Source organism: Leptodactylus fuscus, chromosome 3 (genome assembly GCF_031893055.1).
Source record: "Leptodactylus fuscus isolate aLepFus1 chromosome 3, aLepFus1.hap2, whole genome shotgun sequence".
NCBI lineage: Eukaryota > Metazoa > Chordata > Amphibia > Anura > Leptodactylidae > Leptodactylus > Leptodactylus fuscus.
The window spans coordinates 41,773,463-41,793,658 of NC_134267.1; the positions used below are offsets into that span (position 1 = coordinate 41,773,463).

Below are 20,196 nucleotides of genomic sequence, written 5' to 3' on the forward strand. Positions count from 1 at the left end.
AACACTATATAGACTATATATATATCAGAGCTGATACTCTATTGTAAATGTACAAGACATTTATTTTATTCCTCTTTTTTGTTATAGCATCAGGGGACACAACATAATTTTTTTTTTATTAATTTCTTTTTCTCTTATAGGTGCAGACGGGCGCTGTGTTCTATTATACACACCCGTCACCCCAATTGAGGTATAAAAAACAAAAAAGTTTGATTGGTGTATGATTTAGATATTGACCTTTCCATCCTAGGTCTATAACTGTCTATCGAGCCCCTAACTGGTCAACTGGTCATATCTCCACTCTCTCGCAACCCCAAACAGCTATTCTCCACCTTCAACTCCCTCCTCTGTCCTCCTGCTCCCCCTCCGACATCACTTATCTCAGCTGACGACTTTGCCTCTTACTTTAAAACTAAAATTGACACCATCAGAGGCAGTCTCACCCTACTACGCCGACAACCCCTCTACTCAATTACTCACTGCTCCCCATCCCTGACCTGTTTCTCCTCCATCACTGATGAAAAACCCTCCTCCCTAATCTCCAAAACCCACCTCACCTCCTGCGCGCTTGACCCAATCCAGTCACATCTCATCCCCAAGCTCACTGAAGTCATTACTCCAGCCCTAACCCATCTCTTCCACCCATCCCTAGCCAATGGATTCTTCCCCTCCGCCTTTAAACATGCCACTGTCACACCTATACTTAAGAAACCATCCCTCGACCCGTCCTCCCCAGCCAACTATCGTCCCATCTCACTGCTCCCGTACGCCTCAAAACTACTTGAGCAACATGTCCATTCCGAACTTTCCTCCTATCTCTCGTCCAACCTGCTCTTTGACAGACTACAGTCCGGCTTCAGACCCCGTCACTCCACTGAAACTGCCCTAACAAAAGTCACTAATGACCTGCTAACCGCCAAAGCCAAGCGCCATTACTCTGTCCTCCTCCTCCTTGACCTCTCCTCTGCCTTTGACACAGTTGACCACTCCTTCCTGTTAGAAATTCTCTCATCCCTTGGCATCTCAGACCTGGCCCTTTCCTGGATCTCCTCATAACTCACCGACCGCACATTCAGCGTCTCCTACTCACACACCACGGTACTATTCCGTTATCGGGCCAGCAGCAGCGCATTTCAGCACCAGCTTTCGGGACAGCAGTTCAGTTCAGCAGCGGGAATTACAATGACATCCGAGGACTGCTGGCCCGATGCTTGTGCCCAGTAGCCAGTACATCAATGACCCCCCCTCCATCTCCTCCTCCTTCCAGTGCTGCCCCCCAGCTCTCCTTACATCTACCCCGTACCCTCTCCCCGCCACATGACTAAGCCGATGCTGGCCCGATGATAGAGGCCGTGCTTGTGTGTAGTAGGCAGTACATCGATCGATGCCCTCATCCTCCTCTTCCTTCCAGTGCTGCCCCCCAGCTCTTCTTACATCTGCCCCGTACCCTCTCCCTGTAATAGGCCTCACCGTAAATCTTGAGCAATGAATGCTACTAGATAGCCGCCGGACGCTGCAGAAAGTTTGTCCCTCCGGCTCGCTGTAGCTCACCGTTCCTATAGTCGGCGTGTTTCTTGTCAGGGCCTGGATTGAGCCCCGGTGTCTTTCCTTTCGGTCTCGGTACTAGCGCTGAGGTGAGGCCTAGTCGTGTGGCGGGGAGAGGGTACGGGGAAGATGTAAGGAGAGCTGGGGGGCAGCACTGGCAGGAGGAGAAGGATGGGGGAGGGGGGTCATCGATGTACTGGTTACTGGGCACAAGCATCGGGCCAGCAGTCCTCGGATGTCATTGTAATTCCCGCTGCTGAACTGCTGTCCCGAAAGCTGCTGCTGAACTGCGCTGCTGCTGGCCCGATAACGGAATAGTACCCACACCACCTCCTCAGCGCGCCCACTCTTTGTAGGTGTCCCCCAAGGCTCCGTCCTAGGACCCCTCCTGTTCTCCATCTACACCCTCGGCCTTGGCCAACTCATAGAATCTCATGGTTTCCAGTACCACTGTTATGCCGACAAACACCCAAATCTACATCTCTGGACCAGACATTACCTCCCTGCTGTCCAGAGTTCCAGATTGTTTAGCAGCCGTAGTGTCCTTCCTCTCCTCCTGCTTTCTCAAACTCAACATGGAGAAAACGGAGTTCATCATTTTCACTCCATCCCGTATGGTCCCTCCACCCAACCCAACTGTCTCTACCCCCCTTCCCTCATAGATTGTAAGCCCTTGCGGACAGGGCCCTCTATCCCACTGTGCCATTTGGTCACTTTTAGTATTATATCTACCTGTATATTTTGTGTATTGTATGTAAACCCCCAAATGTAAAGCACCATGGAATTAATGGTGCTATATAAATAAACAATAATCACTGATCCCCACTGCTGCTTCTGCAGCTGGAATGCCGGTGATCCTACCTCCATGCACAAGGTCACTGAAGAGGTGACCCTTCATGCACCCAAAGACTGCAGTTTGGCGCCCCATTGGTTTCCCAGTACCTTACCTTGACCTAAGGCTGAATTCCATCATTTTTGGGTCTCCTCCATGCCGAGGTGCGCTCCACAGTCAGCGTCCTTCTAATTTACTCATTAGCTTCTGCTAGGACTGGCTGTGACTTCTCCTAGACTTTCTGGCCATTCCAGCTGATTGTTCAGCGGGGAGAACCTTCTCCTTCATCCACTGCTGCTGGAACCTTGTTGGGAGAACTGTTTTCCCCCAACCCCCTTACCTATATACAGTTTCCATCAGAGGCACTTTTTTCTCAGCTCCTTGTGCTCCTACATGCCTCGCCAGTAGTAGAAGCCTCCAGCTTTAAGCATTTTGGTGGAACACAGTACCTTGGGAACTCGGGAGCCTTTCTCTGCAGCTCTTGGCAGTGAGACACACTCTGTTGGTGTTGTAGGCTAGTTCCTGGGCTGCTACTCTCTTCGCCTCAGGTCACTCTTCCACCACCAGATCCTCTTCCAGCAAAGAGTTCGTCTGACCTGTCTCCACACCTCATCCCCGATCCATTTTGCGAGTGCACCCACTATGAAAAAAAAAGCTGTCCAACTGCTGCCTATGCCTTTCCAAACTTCCTGAAAACTGGACGGCTTCCACCCATATGGACCACAAGTGGTTTTTCAAGACTTACAGACTTGAAACAACAGGTGTAACCATGTCTTCCCTTGCCCAGTCTAGAGATTTTCATGGGATTCTAGTGAATACAGCCTCCACATCTCTTATGACCCTACCAGGAGGACATTTCCTGCTGGTACAATTGCAGCCTTCTCTGGTGTTCCCAAACCATGGGGCTTTTCACCTGATGTTCAAGAAGGAATGCCTCCACCCAGATCATCCTTGTCTTCCAGTAAGTGGATGAATGTCCTGGTCCTTTCCCACACCAGTGTGTCTCCAGGTGGTCCAAAGCTCTTCTGTCTGAAGCCACTACCTTTCTTCTTGTGGATGCCGCATCCCGCAATGATCCCTTGGACAAGAACAGATCTCTTTTCAAGGTGGCCTTTGTTGTGGCTGATTCCTTTCTTTGCTTCTTGGGTTAGCAAAGTCTGCATGATATGGGCCAAGTGTCTCCACCGGGGCATCACCCCCCAGGACAACCTGCTGCTTGTCTTTCAGACTGCATGCCTTAAAGTACCTCCGTGATACCATGCTGGATAACAGCCAAAGTGGCAGTTAACATGATGGCCATCCACTGTACTACTTCAATTCAGTCGTGGACTGCGGAATCTGCCTCCAAAAATGTGGCTGATGCCCTTCCCATGTTCTGGGATGCAAAGGACAGGTTCTTTGGCAAAGGCCCTCAGAAGCTCATCTTTGAAAGCTGCCAGAGGGAAAAAACTCCCTGCTCCTCAGTCACATTCTAATCACCAACCATCGTATTCCAATTGTTCCCAATGCTTTTGTTTCTTTTGCAGCTCCTCTTCCTGCTTTGGCAGCCAGTCTTCCCAAGAATACTATTCCAAAAAGCAGGCGAGGTGTGCAAGACCAGATCTGCATGGCAGTCCTGTCCCACATTGCATAATGGTCCTCATTAAAAAAAAAAAAAAAAAAAAAAAAAAAAAATATATATATATATATATATATATATATATATAAAATTTATTATACAAACTTTACATAAATTATATAAATAAATGTATTACAGAAATATACACTAATTACAGACATATGACTATATACACTACATCACATACATATAAAGGTATGACACACAGACATGGTACCTGGATACCTCTGTTACTTTGTGCTGTGAAGAAACGAGGATAAAACCATGAAAGTTAGATACCATCTACATTTGTGACAGAAGTAATAGTGTCACATATGCTCTGTATAGATGGAGGGCACACATTCACAATAATTTCCCAGGGACCCCAATCTGTCCTGCAAGTTATCAAAAAAAAAAAAAAAAAAAAAAAAAAAGTAATTTAATACATTATAATACAATAAGCCTTTATATCAGGGTCAGGTGTTTGGAGGAATTTCAGAAGTGACAATATGAAGAAAACTTCAGTTATGGGAAGTATGTAAGGAAATTGTTTCACATCTGGTTTGTTTTATTTTACACTAGCATCATCCCCATCCCCTATATGAGGAGCTCTGTTGCTTCTCAGCCCCTCCCTGAGAGCAAGCAGCTACATCACTTGACAAATGAGCAGATAATCCCAAGGGGCCAGTGTCAACAATGAAGTGAATAAATTAAGATAGCTGCCAAACAAAGCAGTTTTGATAAAACAATGTATTTAGGAAAAGTCTTGTATCTACATAAACTAGTAGTATAGATAGGATCCTTGTTATGGGACAACCCCTTTAATAATGACCAGAGACATGAATGGAAATGTTTCTCATCTGTTATATAAATGATAGAGAGAAGGTCATGTGAACAGAGTCTAATACTGGTCAGTTACAAACAGTCGCCCCCTAGTGTTACCTGTAATACAGTCTGTGTAATGATCAGTCATATCTCTTTAGATCTTCAGTATTAGGATTAGACCCCGGTCACTTACCAGAGTCCTCCCGGCTGCAGAGACATTTTCTCTCCTCCTCACTGACCAGTAACTGACAGCAGATAACTGATTTTTCAAATTCCTATCCAGCAATCCTATTGGTTGGAAGTGGCTGCAGTTACCATGGTGACATGCGCAGCTGAGGATTAACCCCTTAAGTGCCAGCACTGTGACACCATTACGGCCTCTTATTTTGCTGTAGACGTTGCTGTATGAGGCCGGTGTATTGCAGCATGACTGATACCACAGCAATCCTGCTATTGGTTCTACATTTTTAATTTTGATTAATCGTTTTCTGATCTTTATAACTAATGTATTCATTGTATGCAAGGGGTCGGTCCGATTATGTCGATACTAAATACGTATAGTTTTGGAGGTTTTTTGCTAAACAAAATCACATCTAATGAAAGAAAAGATATCCTAGAGATATACATTTTTTATTCTTTCACTGATGTAGCCATAACAGGTTTAATATAACCATTTTGGGGTAACTACACACTATATTTCTGATATTTTTTTTTGTTATTATTTTAATATGTTAACTTTATTATATGGGTTGTATACAGGACATACCATTTGGTACCAAATATATTTATTTTTCACAGTTTTAAAAAATAAAACTTCTTTATACTGAAAAAATACTGTGAATTTTTCAATAAACTTTATTATTTATTTTACTCCCTCTGAGGGACTTTACAATGTGATATTTTCTTCACTGATATCATGGGTCAAGTTTGTACTACTTCACTCACCAACATTACAAAGTGGCAGATAGGGAATTCTCACATAGGAAAAAGGTGTAAAGAAATCATAAATCTGGCCTAACAGGGAAAAAGGCTCTAGAAAGGCGCAGCAGACCCCAAAATCAGGCGCAAACCCATTGATAAATGTGCCCCAATGAGTGGTTGGCATCTGATTATGTTCCATTCTCTATTATTGTAATGTGCTTTATTGCAGTTTAGCTACCCCAGAGCATGTGGTCATAGTATAATATTTAGTAAATTTGATGCACAGCCTATAGCAGGGGTGGGCAATTGATTTTCCCATGGGGCCACATGAGAAATTGTAACGGTTCTAGAGGGCCATGCGAGTCGCGGCAAATTTAGCTCCACCCACTTATCCGCTGACTCCGCCCACTCTCAATCATTTTTCCATGTGCCCCACAAAGTAAAATCCTCCTACAGTCACCCTAACATTATACACTCCTATCCCCCCACATTATAATGTTTTCCTCCAAATGTCCCACAGTATTAAGTCCCTCTCCTGGTGCCCCAGTATAAACCAGCAGAAACTAGAGGGGACATGAAACTGAGGCAGCTGGAAGGGGACATTAAACTGGGGGCAACTAGAGCAGACATGTCCCCCTCCAGCTACCCCCATGGTTTAATATTCTACTCCAGCTGCCCCAGTTTAATGTCACCCTCCATCTGCCCCCTAGTTTAATGTCCCCCCTCCATGTGCATTCAGCTTAACTGCCCCCCTACATCAGCAGCCCCCATTGCCGGCAGCTTGCAGAAAGCACACAGTCCCGTGTGGCTCCGCCCACTAACGAGTCATAGCCTATCCTGGTGATAGGCTGTGATGGCATCATCACAGGTCCTTCAAAAACCTTTCACTAGCTATGCGGGCCGGACAGAAGCAGTCAGAGGGCCGGTTGTGGCCCGCGGGCCGCACATTGCCCAGGTCTGGCCTATAGGCTAGTTTTTTTTGGCACCAATTAAGCAGAATGAATTATTGTACATTTACCTTAGTAAATCTGCCCCTCTGTGTTTAATATGTGATGTTTTCTGCTCCTGCATATGTGACATGACTTCTATAGTCTAGGAATCTTAGGATATATTCACACACAGGGCATCTGATACTTTATCACTGTTTCATATTAGGTTACACATGAGAATTAAAAAAATATGAATATGATGAAATATGATTCTCCTTTAACCCCTTTATTTGGAAAAAAAAGTAATGTTTTATTATGTTATAGAAGTGTCCAAAGAGCAGAAAAAATATAAACTGCACTAACGTCTATGTAATAGCTTTCACCACCCACTTTAAACTGTGCACAAATGGTAGTGTCAGGTACTGGAAATTTCTTTTCCTTTCTGCCAACCAGATGGTGCTCACTGCATAATAGATGTGAAAATGTTCATACATAGAAAAAACAGGCAGGGCACTCACTGGGGCGCTTCATTTAAAATCGTGATCCTTTATTTCATCCTTCTTAAAATAGTCTGTACATGAAGAGAGGAGAAGCATCAAATTCAAGCTACGTCCGTTTTGTGCACTCAGCACTTCGTCAGGCTTGTTAATAGCTCACAAGACTCTGGAGTTATAAAGTTGTGCTGAGCAATCAGAACTTCAATGCTACTTCAACACAGATGGAACTACAGATGCAAATTACAGATGCGAATCCCATGCCCACTTTGCAGAAAAAAATTGCAGCGCGGACACACTGCGATTTCCAAAACCGTTACGGTTTTGAAAATCGCAGCATGTCAATAATATCTATGGAAACGCCGGCGACTTTCCCTTAGATATAATGGTAAGAGAAAGTCCGCAGGAGAAAACTCTGTGAACTTTCTCTTCAAAGCGCTGCGGGAACAACCGCTGCGTTTCTGGCATGTGGGGCCTTAGCCCGGGTTCACACGGAGTATTGTGGCTCGTCATTTTGTACGTACACGCTGCGGGATCTTTTGCGGGCCGTATACGCTCCCATTGTTTTCAATGGGAGCCGGTACCGTACACGTGGCGCTATTTTGTGGCCGTGATTTTGTGGCGGCCACAAAACGTGTACGTACCAAATGACGAGCCACAATACTCTGTGTGAACCCGGCCTTAATGTGTTTGGTATCCCGTTCAGGGGTCCCCAAGCAGACTTCCCAAATGGAATATCGAACGCAGATGTGAACTGGGGCTTAGAGGGCCCAAAGGGGTATTTTCTCAATAAGAGGAGACAACACTGTAAGCAGCATGTTATAGGTGAGGGGTCCGGTTCTGGTTTTTGCATTAAGGCCCAGGAGCTTTATGTTATGCCTCTGAAAAATAGCCATAAAAACTAATTGACTTTCAAAAATACTGGCGCAAAACCTTTGGCTGAGGCCTAGGACAGTCTCCCCTTCCCCACCACTCTCCCTCTCCCCCAGCCCCGCAGGCGCAGTCACTGCTAGTAGAACAATTTTCGGTTTCATGACTCTTATGGAGGAGAAACGAAACCGAAACCGGCTCTAGTCAGCCCTCCGCCCTGCACCGCCCACTGCCAGCCCTTGTCTATCGGTAACTCCTGACTTGGTGGGTGTGTGACCGACCGGATAGACCTGCAGCTATCGGACTGACGGCGGTGACCAGTGTGCAGACCGGTAAGCCGAGCCTAGGACGAGGGTCCCGGCACATAACTCACTAGCATGGGTACAGGGGGTTGTGCAGCTCCCGTCCCCCGGGTATGTCCGGGACTTCAGTACACGTCCCACAACAGCTGGAGACCCCTTATTAACATGTGACATGATCCATGCATTGTGTAGGATTGCAAGGCATTGCTGAGAATTGTAGTTCTCCTTGAGAATTGTCAGCAATGTATAAAGATCTATACTGTAAGTATAAGACACTGAGTAGGAATTTATTAACCTACAGATGATTGATAACATGGTGTATCTTTGGTGAAATGCCCTTTCGTGCGCCAAAGATGTGCCACATTGCCTATGGTGCGCCTCACTGGCCACTTTCTGTGAATTTGGGCTGAGGAGGCCGTGGTGGGGACACCTCAACCTGGCCTATGTATTATAACGCACGCTGAATTTCTGGTGCGAGGTAAGCAGGTGCCCTGATGTAGTGTAAAACTTCGGCAAAAACTGCAACGTTTTACAGCACCTGCAGGGAACGCGCGTGTATTTTTGCAAAATACACATGTAAAAATAAGACTTCCATTGACTTCAATGATATTTTTTACACGTGTAAAAATATGCCTGTAAAATGTCATTGAAGTTAATGGGAGTCTTATTTTTACACGTGTATTTTGCAAAAATCACGCGCGTTTACTCCATGTGAAGGCTCCCGCAAAGTGGATGGCTAATCAAATCCACACATTGCAGAAAAATATCTGCAGCAGAGATGCTGCGATTTAAAAAAAATTAACATTTTTGGGAAAACGCAGCACGTCAAAGCTACGGAAACGCTGGCAGTATTATTATAGGTATAATGGAAGCAGAAAGTCTGCATAGGAAAACTGCGAAAAGCACTGCGGGAAATACCACAATGTGTTTCCGCCTACGGTTTTTCCATCTGCAGCCTGCTACGTGGGGCTTTAGAGCTCATTCACATGGAGAAAGAGGGGGTGGATTTTGGAGCTGAATCCACATCAGAATCCGCCTCCTCATAATAGAGGTCTATGCAGACCGCTAACTTCCTTTTTTCCATGAGCGGTATGTTACCGCTCACGGAATAAAGAAGCAAGCTGCCCTTTCTTCAAGCGGATTCTGCGGCTGATTCAGCTGCGACGTCCGCCTCACAGCAATACCCCCCATACTAGGCCCATTCATTTGGGCCTACTCCGGAGCGGGAAGCCATGACTGTCAGAAGTTGCGGCAGGCGCATTCTGGTCCTATTCTGACTCGGCTTCCTGCATCAAAATCAGGACCAAAATACTGTGCCCTGTGTGAACTAGCCCTTAGCCTTAGAATTCTACATCACTTCCTGACTGGTGTGGACTCCCAGTTTGGTGCACGGACGTACGCCTGGTTTATTACGAGTCTGGAGGCTCTTCATAATTTAAGTGTGACTTACGCCAGTTGGGCCTTTGTTGAGTCTGTAATTTGAAACAGCAGATTAGGAGACATTTCTTTCACACAATTTGGCAAATTTTTGATCACTCAGCTGGAATAATTTATTAAGACTGGCACATTGTGCATCATTCTTAAAGGGGTTGTCCAGGAAAAATGTTTTTTCTCTGGAGGTCGGGGAAGATGAAAAACAAACCAAAATAAAACATACCTGTCTGGTGTTTCAGGCCACTGTCAGGTCTGGTGGGGCCCTGGAGCTTGTTCCAGCGGAAGTCCCTGCAGCACCAATCAGCAGCCTAAGGAAAGGAACTGGGATGCCTGTTTTTCTGGTGCAAGCTACATTAAGTGTAAGTTCACACGGGGTTTTTTGGTCAGGATTTTGAGGCCGTATCCGCTTCAAAATCCTGACCAAAAAGACAGCTCTCATTGAAATCAATGGGAGCCGGTCAGTTCTTTTTTCCAGAAGCTGGAACAACAGAAGCAACATGCTCATTCTTTCAGGCGGATTCGCCCCCCGACAGCCGCCTGAAGACACTCCCTCCCGACTAGGCTCATTCATTTGAACCTAATCCGGAGCGGAGTCGCAGCTACCCGTATTTTGGTCCGGAACCTGAGGCGGCCTTTTTAAGCCATTGATTTCAATGTGTTAAGATTGACATACATTTTGGACAATAACACCATGATGCATATACACTGCTGATACTTGCTTTTCTTCAAGGTTCTTCATTTACGGACGTTATGGCTAAACAAGACTATAAAGGATTGTTGATACGCCATTGTATTTTGTCTGGATTACATTATCGTTCTGAAGTTTCCATGGAAGGACCATCTCATGATCCAAGGTACGGAGGAATGTCTGCTATACAATACAATATAAATTATTTGTGTGCTGGGGAGATTCTTTGCTGCCCCTTGTCCTGAAACAAATTAATTTATCTTTTTTTTTTTTTTAAAGATTTACCTTTGCTGTCTTTCTAAATGAAGTAAAACGCGGAGTAGGAGAAGACAAAACAAAAAAGGCGGCTGAGAACCTAGCATGCAAAATGGCTTTGCTCTCTGTACAAAATCTAAACCAGGAAAATGACGAGGCTGTGAGTACTTGCAGATTAACAGAATATACATCAGCTGGAAACCCAATAGACACACGAGGGAGATTTATGAAAACTGAGTAAGGCTGCGATGCAAATGCCACTATTTGCCAGCGGCGGAAACGCTGCAGAAAAAATGTGGCATTTTACATTCACAGCAAAGTGAAGGGGATTCTAGAAAATCGCATCCCCACTTTGCAGTAAAATATGTGCTGCAGACATGCGGCATGTCTATTATATTTACAGAAACACCAGTGGTTTCCCTATAGGTATAATTGAAGCAGAAAGTCTGCAGAGGTAACCTCTGCAAACTGCAGGAAAAATCGCGATGCCTTGCCGCCGTGGTTTTTCCCCACAGCACTTTTTTTGCTGTGGGATGCTATGTGGGTCCTTAGCCTAAAAGAAAATTTTTGCAGCTTTCATTTTTCAAAAGCCCTAAAAAAATGTGCATCTTAATTGGTTCCTATGGGCTTTGCATTTAGACTTTTTAAAGGGGTGTTCCCTTCTAACCAAGTTATTCCTTATCCGATTGCTCTGACTACAACTGATCAGGGGAGCAGGGGGCATTTTGTCCCCCGTTGTCAGTGGGAATGCTGGAGATAGCCAGGAACTATTCTTTGACAGTTCCATTGAAATGAATGGAGAAGATTGGGGATAACTTGCTTAGGAGGGAAACCACCTTAATAAATCTGATCCCATGTCTAACCCACTATATTGTCAATGGGAAAATGTATTATCCTTCTACACCACTTTTAATGTCCTGTGAGATATGGCATGTTACACATTGTGGCAAATATGACAGTGTGCTGAATTTGGCGCACTTTTAGTTTTGCAGGTATCTGCACTTGTTCCAGAAATATTGATACCTTTAGATTTGGATACTAATATGACTACACTGTCATATGTGCCGGTATCAAAGCTCAATGTCATCACTGGGCGGTAACATTCCCTGTGTCCCTCACCGTCCAAAAATGATGTTGAATTGTGAGTTCGGCCCCTCTGATAGTGATGTGATATCAGCAGCCGAAACTAAAGGCTCCAATATTACTGGAACCTGCAAAGCTAAAATTGCAGTGAATTCAGTGTACTGTCGGGTTTGCAGTGGTATTTAACATGCATGTTTTATCTTAAAGGACATAAAAGATCCTCTCTAACTTCAGGTATGTGTCTTTTTAAACGTCACTTGTGACAATATTTGTTGCAGGTATCCAAGTGGCATTTTTAGGCAGCCCTCGCTACATTCTTGAAAGGGATGGCACCATAGGCCTTATCAAATTTATTATCATTTACACTAATTTTATAAAATTGGCGTAAATCATTTGTAAATGACACCAGAAGTTGCGTTACTAGGACAGTGTTAGAGGTGCCTCCTCCACTGTAGAAGAGATGATCAAGACTGGTGTAAAGACCATTAGTTTCCAGCGAGGTCCTTTGGGTTTGGCTGGTGTCCAGCATGTGACAAATCTTGCACTAGCTTCTTTCCATTCTTCTGTGTCCCTGCTGAAACTGAAAAAAATGGCAGAAATTTGAACAGATACTTAGATAGTACCTTTCTATTAGTAGTCTCCCAACAATTGTATAATTATTTGTGTCTTGGAGCTAAAATTGACATGCTGCATTTTTAAATACCGTATATACTCGAGTATAAGCCAAGTTTTTTAGCACTGTTTTTGTGCTGAAAAAGCCCCCCTCGGCTTATACTTGAGTAATCAAAAAAATAGTTAATTTTTTTCAATTTTTTAAGAGGGGGGGGGGGGTCTATGACCAGCCTCAATATCAATGTATAGAATCTCCCATAAAATAGTGCAAAAAAAAAAAAAAAAAAAGCATTCTAAATCCCTCCTTTCCGTAGAATACATACAAAAGTAGAAATGACTGTGAAACACAAACACATTAGGCATCCCTGTGTCTGAAAGTGCCCGGTCTACTGAATATAGGGGATCCGTTGGGAAGAGGTTAATAGGAGCACTGCAGATACCCTATATTCAGCCAGGTTGAATTCCAAGTGGGGGAAGAAAAAACAGTCCTCAAGCTCAGGGAAGGGGCAGACAGACAACCAAAACACCCCCTCCCCTTCCCCAGCACCCAGCAACTACTGCACCCAAAAACTCCGACCATTTTAATTTTTGAAATTTTCCAGTAGCTGCTGCATTCCCCCCCCCCCTCGGCTTATACTCGAGTCAATAAGTTTTCACAGTTTTTTTGTGGTAAAATTAGGGGGGTCAGCTTATATTCAGGTCGGCTTATACTCGAGTATATACGAGTATATACAACTTTACCACGTAATTTTTTTCCCATAGTGTGTAGATGAGATTAACCAAAATTCACTTTGCTAGCTTTTTTTCTACTATGTTTCTAATGCAGCCAAAAACGCTGCACCACTGCAATGGTTTGCCTTAGCCTTAATCCATCCATCTACCAATGACATCCATACATTGCAGAAAAATACCCGCAGCGGAAGTGCTGCAATTTCCAAAACCTTTGCATTTTTTGTAAATCACAACATGTCAAATATACCTACGTAAACACTGACCGTTTCCCTATTGATATAATTGAAGTAGAAAGTCAAAAGAGGAAAACTCTATGCACTTTCTGTGAAAAGCACTGAGGGGAAAAAACGCAATGCGTTTTGCTGCACTTTTTAGCTGTAGCCCGCTATGTATGGCCTTAGGCTTTGAGGAGATTTTGGTGCTGGTAGACTCCCTGTGGTGGTGTTATATCTGACACAGTGAATGTGATTTGATCTGGCACAGTGGATGGCGCGGTCTGTTTCTGTCTCCGTCCACAGTTTTTTTTCTGGGTCCCTTCTGCGGAGAAATGCTTACCGGTTTGGGGTGCTAGGTGTCAGATCTACACCAATTCACCATTGAACTCCAAATTTTCTAATAGAATATTTTCAGATTTCTTAATCCACAGAATCTCAATATGTGATGTCTTCATCAATGTACAGGACTTGTGTATATACTGTAGCATCTAAAATCAGTGTTTTCTTGTTTCCTATTTTGCAGGCTCAGCCAGTAGGAAACTGTGCTTCACCAGGTCCTCCTGCAGTATTACATCAAGGGTAATTGAGATATTGGTTAATTATAATGGTAGTCTCACAATTAAGTGGAAATGAGCATTTTATTTTACTGCAATATGATTTATTTTGCTTATTTTTATACTAAACTTTCAGACACCATCTGTTTTTCTGGCTATATTTGTGTTTATTACATTTTTTTTATATTCTTCATTTGTTTTCAGCCAGTGATATCTCTAGTAATTAGGGTTGAGCCAATCTTGAGATTTCAGGATCGTTTTTAAAATCCGATTTCCGATCATTTTCCATTCGATCCTGATTCCGATTCCAATGCAAGTCAATGGGATTTTTTTAATAATCGAAGATCAGATTTTAAAAACTATCCTATTCACTACACAGCATGGAGTCTAAAAATTGAACGCTTTAATTGTTAGACTCCACGCTGTGTAGTGATTAAAAAAAAAATCCTCTGGCTACTTAGTTCCCCCCTGGTGTCCACTTACCTGCAAAGAAGTGCTGCTACTGGTCCGGTCCCCGCTGTTCTCGCTCCGGTTCCTGCATTGCTGCCCCTGCCTCCCAGGTTAGTGTTACAGATCTAGGAAGAAGGCGGGGCTTGTGGCTTAGGAGAATGTGGGCGGGTACAGGGTGGGGAGACCTGAATGCTCTCCTAAGCCACGAGCCTCCGCCTTCTTCCTAGGTCTGTAACACTAACCTAGGAGGTGGAGGCAGCGAGGTGAGAGGAGGAGCGAGAACAGGGAGTCCGGACCAGCGGCAGCGCTTCTGTGCAGGTAAGTGTTATGCCCGGTTCACATATGCTGATGCGTTCCATCCGTAAGAGTCCACGAGGACCCCTACGGACGGAACATAAGTACAACTGCAAGCGCTGTGCAGTTTATTTGTTTTTTTTTTCCCCGCAACGATGTTCACCCTACAGGAAAAATATTATTATAAGTTTGTAGATTCCATACATTACCAGCCCCAATAGTAATATTCCTATGACAGGCCTGGAACCCTTCATTAGGCTGCCAGATGTCACAGGAACAGGTCAGCTCCTGCTATTTTGCCATGCAGGAGCCGACCTACAACAAAAAAGGTACAGGGGGGCTTCTTTTACACTTTAGGGGGCTCTCAGGTAGTAATGCCCGCGATCAGAGTGGACTCTGATAGTGGGCATTAGCTCCGGGTCTTTGATGTGCATTACAGCGGAGACACAGTAGTTATGGCGACCAATCTGCAGCATTGCGGTAGCCATTATCTTTACAGATCCAGCGTCTGCCGTAATAGCTCGGTGGATGCCAGGAGGTTCACACCGTCGGGACACCTCTCAGCCCAGGGCCTGCAGCATCGCCCCACTACTCCCACTGCAGGAACCCAGTGGCGGCAAGAGTGGGGGATGCTGCAATCCTACTCCTCCGCCCCTGTCCTGGCCAAAACACCCTACATTTGCACAATAAGACGCACCCCATTTTCCTCCCATGGTCTCATAGTCCAAGAAATACAGTATATTCCAAAAATTTATTAATGGCACAAATGTCAGAAAATCAAAGTTTAGAAAGTTTAGTGTTCAAAAGTTTAGGTACACTTTAAAGAGAATATCATTTTTTTTACATTTTAATGCTATATATTTTTTGCAGAGTTTCAAGTCCATCGCTGGCCAAAGGAGCTGCCAGTAACGTTCTGGTATGTAACTCTATTTTTAATTATAGTTTTAAGTCTCTTTTTTTTTTTATGTATAGTTTTTACATTTTTTTCAATTTGTTTTCCGAATATAATAAAATACTTTTAATCTCCCTATTAAAGGGAGCTGAACAGTCCATGTTTATATGCCCCACCAGTGCAAATGGACATCATAGAGACATGTACTCTGCACTATTACGCTAGGTTCACACCAGCGTTTGGGTTTACATCCTTCTTGTCTGCTTGGGGACTCGAAAGATGGAAACCGTATCTGCTTAAAAAGTGGACCCCATAGACTATAAAGACGTTCGTCTGGTTTCTGCCCAGTTTCTGCTTAAAACGGCGCAGAGAAAGGTCCTCCATGGAGACAAAGAGCAGGTCATACTTTTATTGACCCCTTGTGTACGTATTATATTGGTAACATTCATTTCAATATAATATGTATGACTTCTAACCCCTGCTGTAGTTGCAGGTTACGCTAGGTTCACACCTGCGTTCAGGGTCTCCGTTCTATGGTTTCTGTCTTCTGCATGCCAGAAGACGGAAACCATAGACGGGGACCGGCCGTGAGCGTCGGTGAGCGTTTTAGGCTCTCCGCCGCGAAACCGGATTTTTTAATCCGGACACAGAGTACTGCATGTCCGACTCTGTGTCCAGATTATAAAACCCGGTTTCGCGGCGGAGAGCACAAAACGCTCACTGCCGCTCACGGCCGGACAGCTTTCTCACCCATTCAAATGAATGGGTGAGAGACTCCTGCAGGTTTCCGTCTCCTGCCTCTGTTTTAGGCAGGAAATGGAAACCTCAAGTAGAGTGCCGGCGCAGATGTGAACGAGCCCTTAATGAGGTTGTCCAATTTCAGCAAATAAATGTTATTGTTTGTATGCCGAAAAATTTTTCAGTATACTTCCTATTTCAGCTCCTTGCATTTTCTGAGATCTCTGCTTGCTGTGATTCATTACTTCCATAATAATCAAATTTACAGAGCCCATGATGATATGATGGACAGTCCGTGGTCATGTGGTTGACACACCGGTACACAGGTCTTTACAAGACAGATTACTTATTGTGCCGTGACTGTAATGACCCTTTCACGCACATTTCTGAGGACATGACAGGTCCTCTTTAAATCATAGTACAGGTACAGAATGAAACAATTGCGAGGGCCCTGGGGAAAACATCTTAGGGTGGTATTAGAGTTGAGACCACCTTTTAGGCTGAAAGACCTACTGCGAGGAGTAGACGTAGGCAACTGACGGCAGTGGATGAGAAGGAGTGTCTCACAGTCCCCACACTTTTTTGGAATTTCTGTGAACAGTCTCTATGGGGAAGATGATTTTCTGTTAACCATCGTTTTCCAAGTGGTAAACTGAGAGCATGGTGGTGTCTGTCATCGATTCACTTCATTGTAAGGGCTTTTCTGGACAGGAAAAGTATGTTTCTGAGAAGAATAGAAGCGTGGTGGGGCCAGATCTGTCTGTAAAGAAGACTAAATTTACATACCTTCAGGGCACCAAGGGCTATGGGATATTGGACAGGAACAAACATAGTGAAATTTATCCAGTAGGTCTTAATAGGTTTTCCCACAGTTTCTCCTAGTTGGGTCGGGATCAGGCCTCTTCTGAAGTTGTGCTGGGGCCAAGAATAAAACATTGCTTGGTCAGGGAGGATCAATGTTACTCTGTTCATCCTATTGGCAGCTATTTTAGTAAGTAATCTATAGTCCATATTTAATGAAGAGATGAGTCGATATGAACTACTATACTTGGGATCCATGTCTGTTTGAGGATGACCACTATGAAAGCTTCTTAAATGAGAGCAGGAAGATCCGATGGGTTAAAGATGTACATTATGTATAATTGTATGGGAGTGTTGAGTACTGTAAAATGTCTTGATATTTCTGGATCCTAAATTATTGACCTATTCTTAGGAAGGATCATTGATTTGAGATTAATTACATCTGGGCCCCCATCAATCTGCTGTGCTTGGCACATATAAATGGGAGCCATCTGCTTCCAAATTGTACAGTCTGCACTGTGTTGGATCCCCATCAGTCTCAAATTTATGACCTGTCCTTGGGATAGGTCATTGTTTTGGGTCTTAGAACCACCCCAATGCATAAAGCTCTTTAGAGGTAAGGGCCGCCATCCCAGAAGTTGCAGGACCTGCAACGTGGGTGAAAAATGTGTTTTTTTTTCGCAGCTCTCCTTTCTTGCCTCTCTTCTTGTTCAAATTGTATCAAATTTAGGATTATTATATAGTTTGTGTGTCAAAAATTGTCATAATTTCTGGATTATTGGATGTTGTTTGATGTCTTTCCTAATAGATGCTTAATGGGGCATTTAGGTAAGTGGGTTTAATGAGGTGTAATAGGAAACATAAATCACCCCCATTGTCTTACTTCAACAATATGCAGTATATTATTTTTTGTTTATATATTTTGCAGACTCAACCAGTTGAAAACTCTGCTTCACCCAGCGTTTCTGTGAGGTAATTCAGATACTGGATAATAAATGTAGAGTTGCTGAAAGCTAGGTTTCCAATGGTCACTTTTCAAAGCAATATGTGATGGTAATCCTGTGTACAGGACTGAAAAACATGCTGATGCTATGTCAGGTTTGTTTCACAGTACAGAACAGTCTGTTGCTCTCATCTGGTATAGGGTGAAAGAAACGGACATAAAGGGGTTTTCATACTGATGACCTATCCATAGGAACTGTCATCAGTATCTGAACTGTGAGGGTTCTACATCCAGACCATGCATAAATCAGCTGCTCCTGCAAGTATGTAACAATATAGTGGGATATCTGTATGCTGAAGCCCCAATTCTGTCCTCCCTCATGTACTCTGTTAGTCCATCATTTTCATCTCTCTATCCCCACTGGCTTTCATTTTGCTAACCCCAAGGTCCCATTTGGTTTTCCCCAGTGCACAAAAGCTTTACTCCTATATTCTGACAACCATAGACTATGGTGTACTCTGTTGCAATCTTTCAGCCAGGCTCTTGGTCTTAACCTCACTAAATATAGGAAGAGTACCCAGCATAGCCCAGACTTATATTGTGTCTGCCCCTTCCACCCCATGTCTTAACTCAGACACCTTGTATTGGGCATTGGAAGGATATAAGATAAGATAATCCTTTAATAGTCCCACAATGGGGAAATTTGAGTGATACAGCATCATGGATGGTACAGCAGTATATAACAAGAGAGAAACACATACAAACTCATGGCAGATAGAGAAATACTAGGAATCATAGCAACTAAAAAGAAAGAAACACAGACACACTGCAGGACCATTTAGTTCTCTGTGTGAAGTGATGTTAATAATACAGCCCAACTGTGGTTGGAGGACACGAGGAGGGGTCACAGCATGTAGATATAACAGGCAGAAACGTTTCTTTTTTTGCAGAGGTGGGGGACATAGGTAGCTATCACAATAACATGTGGTAGTTCTTTGGTAGGTAGTGAGATCTCCTGCTCACAGCTGATATTCGGTATCTTACATCAGCGCTATTGTCCATTAACCACAAAAAATGCCCCAAATGTCCTTCATCACAAGCCCTCCTCCTTTCTTCTTACCACTATGTTCTACTTCCAAAAGAAGTCTGAAGCCATCCAGGTAGACAGGGTGCTGCTCTCTTGCCAAGCTTCCATAAACTCATGGGGTATGTGGGTGATGGTAGGTTCCCAGGTTGTAACAGAGTCCCACATGTCCACAGTAATAGAAAGAAATACCAGTCAGCAATAGACGCCAAAAATCATCTCCTTGAAGAAGTGCACACTTCCATGCAGGTTACTCTCCATGCTTTGTGTGCCTCATGGTGTCCATGCTGTCCTTAGCTTGTAGGGGGGTGGTAATAGGCAGATGTGCACACAGAAAACTCCAGCTCATCAGGTCTTGTCCATGCTTTAACAATAAAAACAAAAGGAAAAAAAATACTCCACAGGGTCTTCCATCAATTTATAGCTGCTAATTCATAGTGCTAGGTTGCTTGACTAGAGGATTATTGAAGATACAGACAAAAAGAGTGAAAAGGAAAGATAAAGGTTGCTCTCAGCTTGGAGCTCTGTATCGAGGCAGCCACTCAGTGCGGCGCCATCTAATAATATAATCACTGGCCATGAGCTACTTCATGATGCTGCCCTCACAGAAGTTCCTTTTTTTTTGCATGGGTTCTTCTCTGTATTAGTAGTTAAGAGGAAGAAATAGGAGAGCATGTGGTCATTGTGTTGGGATGTTTCCCTGAGAAAGCTACCATGTTTGCAAGGTAATGTGAGTAGAACATCTGGGCGCATATGATTAAAGAAATCTTGTGGCAAATGCCATACAGTCTATTACATTATTCCATACTATTTTTGTAGACATATAGTGACATAAACCAGCCAAATGAAAGCCAAAAGGACCTTTTCTTGGCCTCTGTCTGGCAGTAGAAGTAAATGGACAGGTGTGACGTGTGTGTCAGGAGCTTTCTTTGTGCACATATCAAATAAGACAAACATAATGTGAACCTAGTCTTAGTGTGACATTTTCCATATAGGTATAATATTGGCAGTAATTCTGCAAACTCAAACTCGTTAGAATAGGTCATCAATCGAAGATCAGCTGGGGCCTGACACCCAGGATGACTCATTTGGATCAGCTTTTTGGA

At 43.8% G+C, this 20,196-nt stretch overlaps 1 protein-coding gene across 1 annotated transcript in view; it reads left to right on the plus strand.

Annotated features, from left to right (window-relative positions):
• Positions 1-8,298: 8,298 nt before the first annotated feature.
• The window catches only part of EIF2AK2 (eukaryotic translation initiation factor 2 alpha kinase 2), a 37,007-nt gene continuing 25,109 nt past the window's right edge, over positions 8,299-20,196 (plus strand). The window contains exons 1-6 of the mRNA XM_075269506.1: positions 8,299-8,345; positions 10,480-10,603; positions 10,717-10,852; positions 13,858-13,913; positions 15,503-15,548; positions 17,992-18,035. Of these exons, the coding sequence (XP_075125607.1) occupies positions 10,500-10,603; positions 10,717-10,852; positions 13,858-13,913; positions 15,503-15,548; positions 17,992-18,035 (386 nt within the window). The 5' untranslated portion in view covers positions 8,299-8,345; positions 10,480-10,499. The remainder of the gene's footprint in view (positions 8,346-10,479; positions 10,604-10,716; positions 10,853-13,857; positions 13,914-15,502; positions 15,549-17,991; positions 18,036-20,196) is intronic.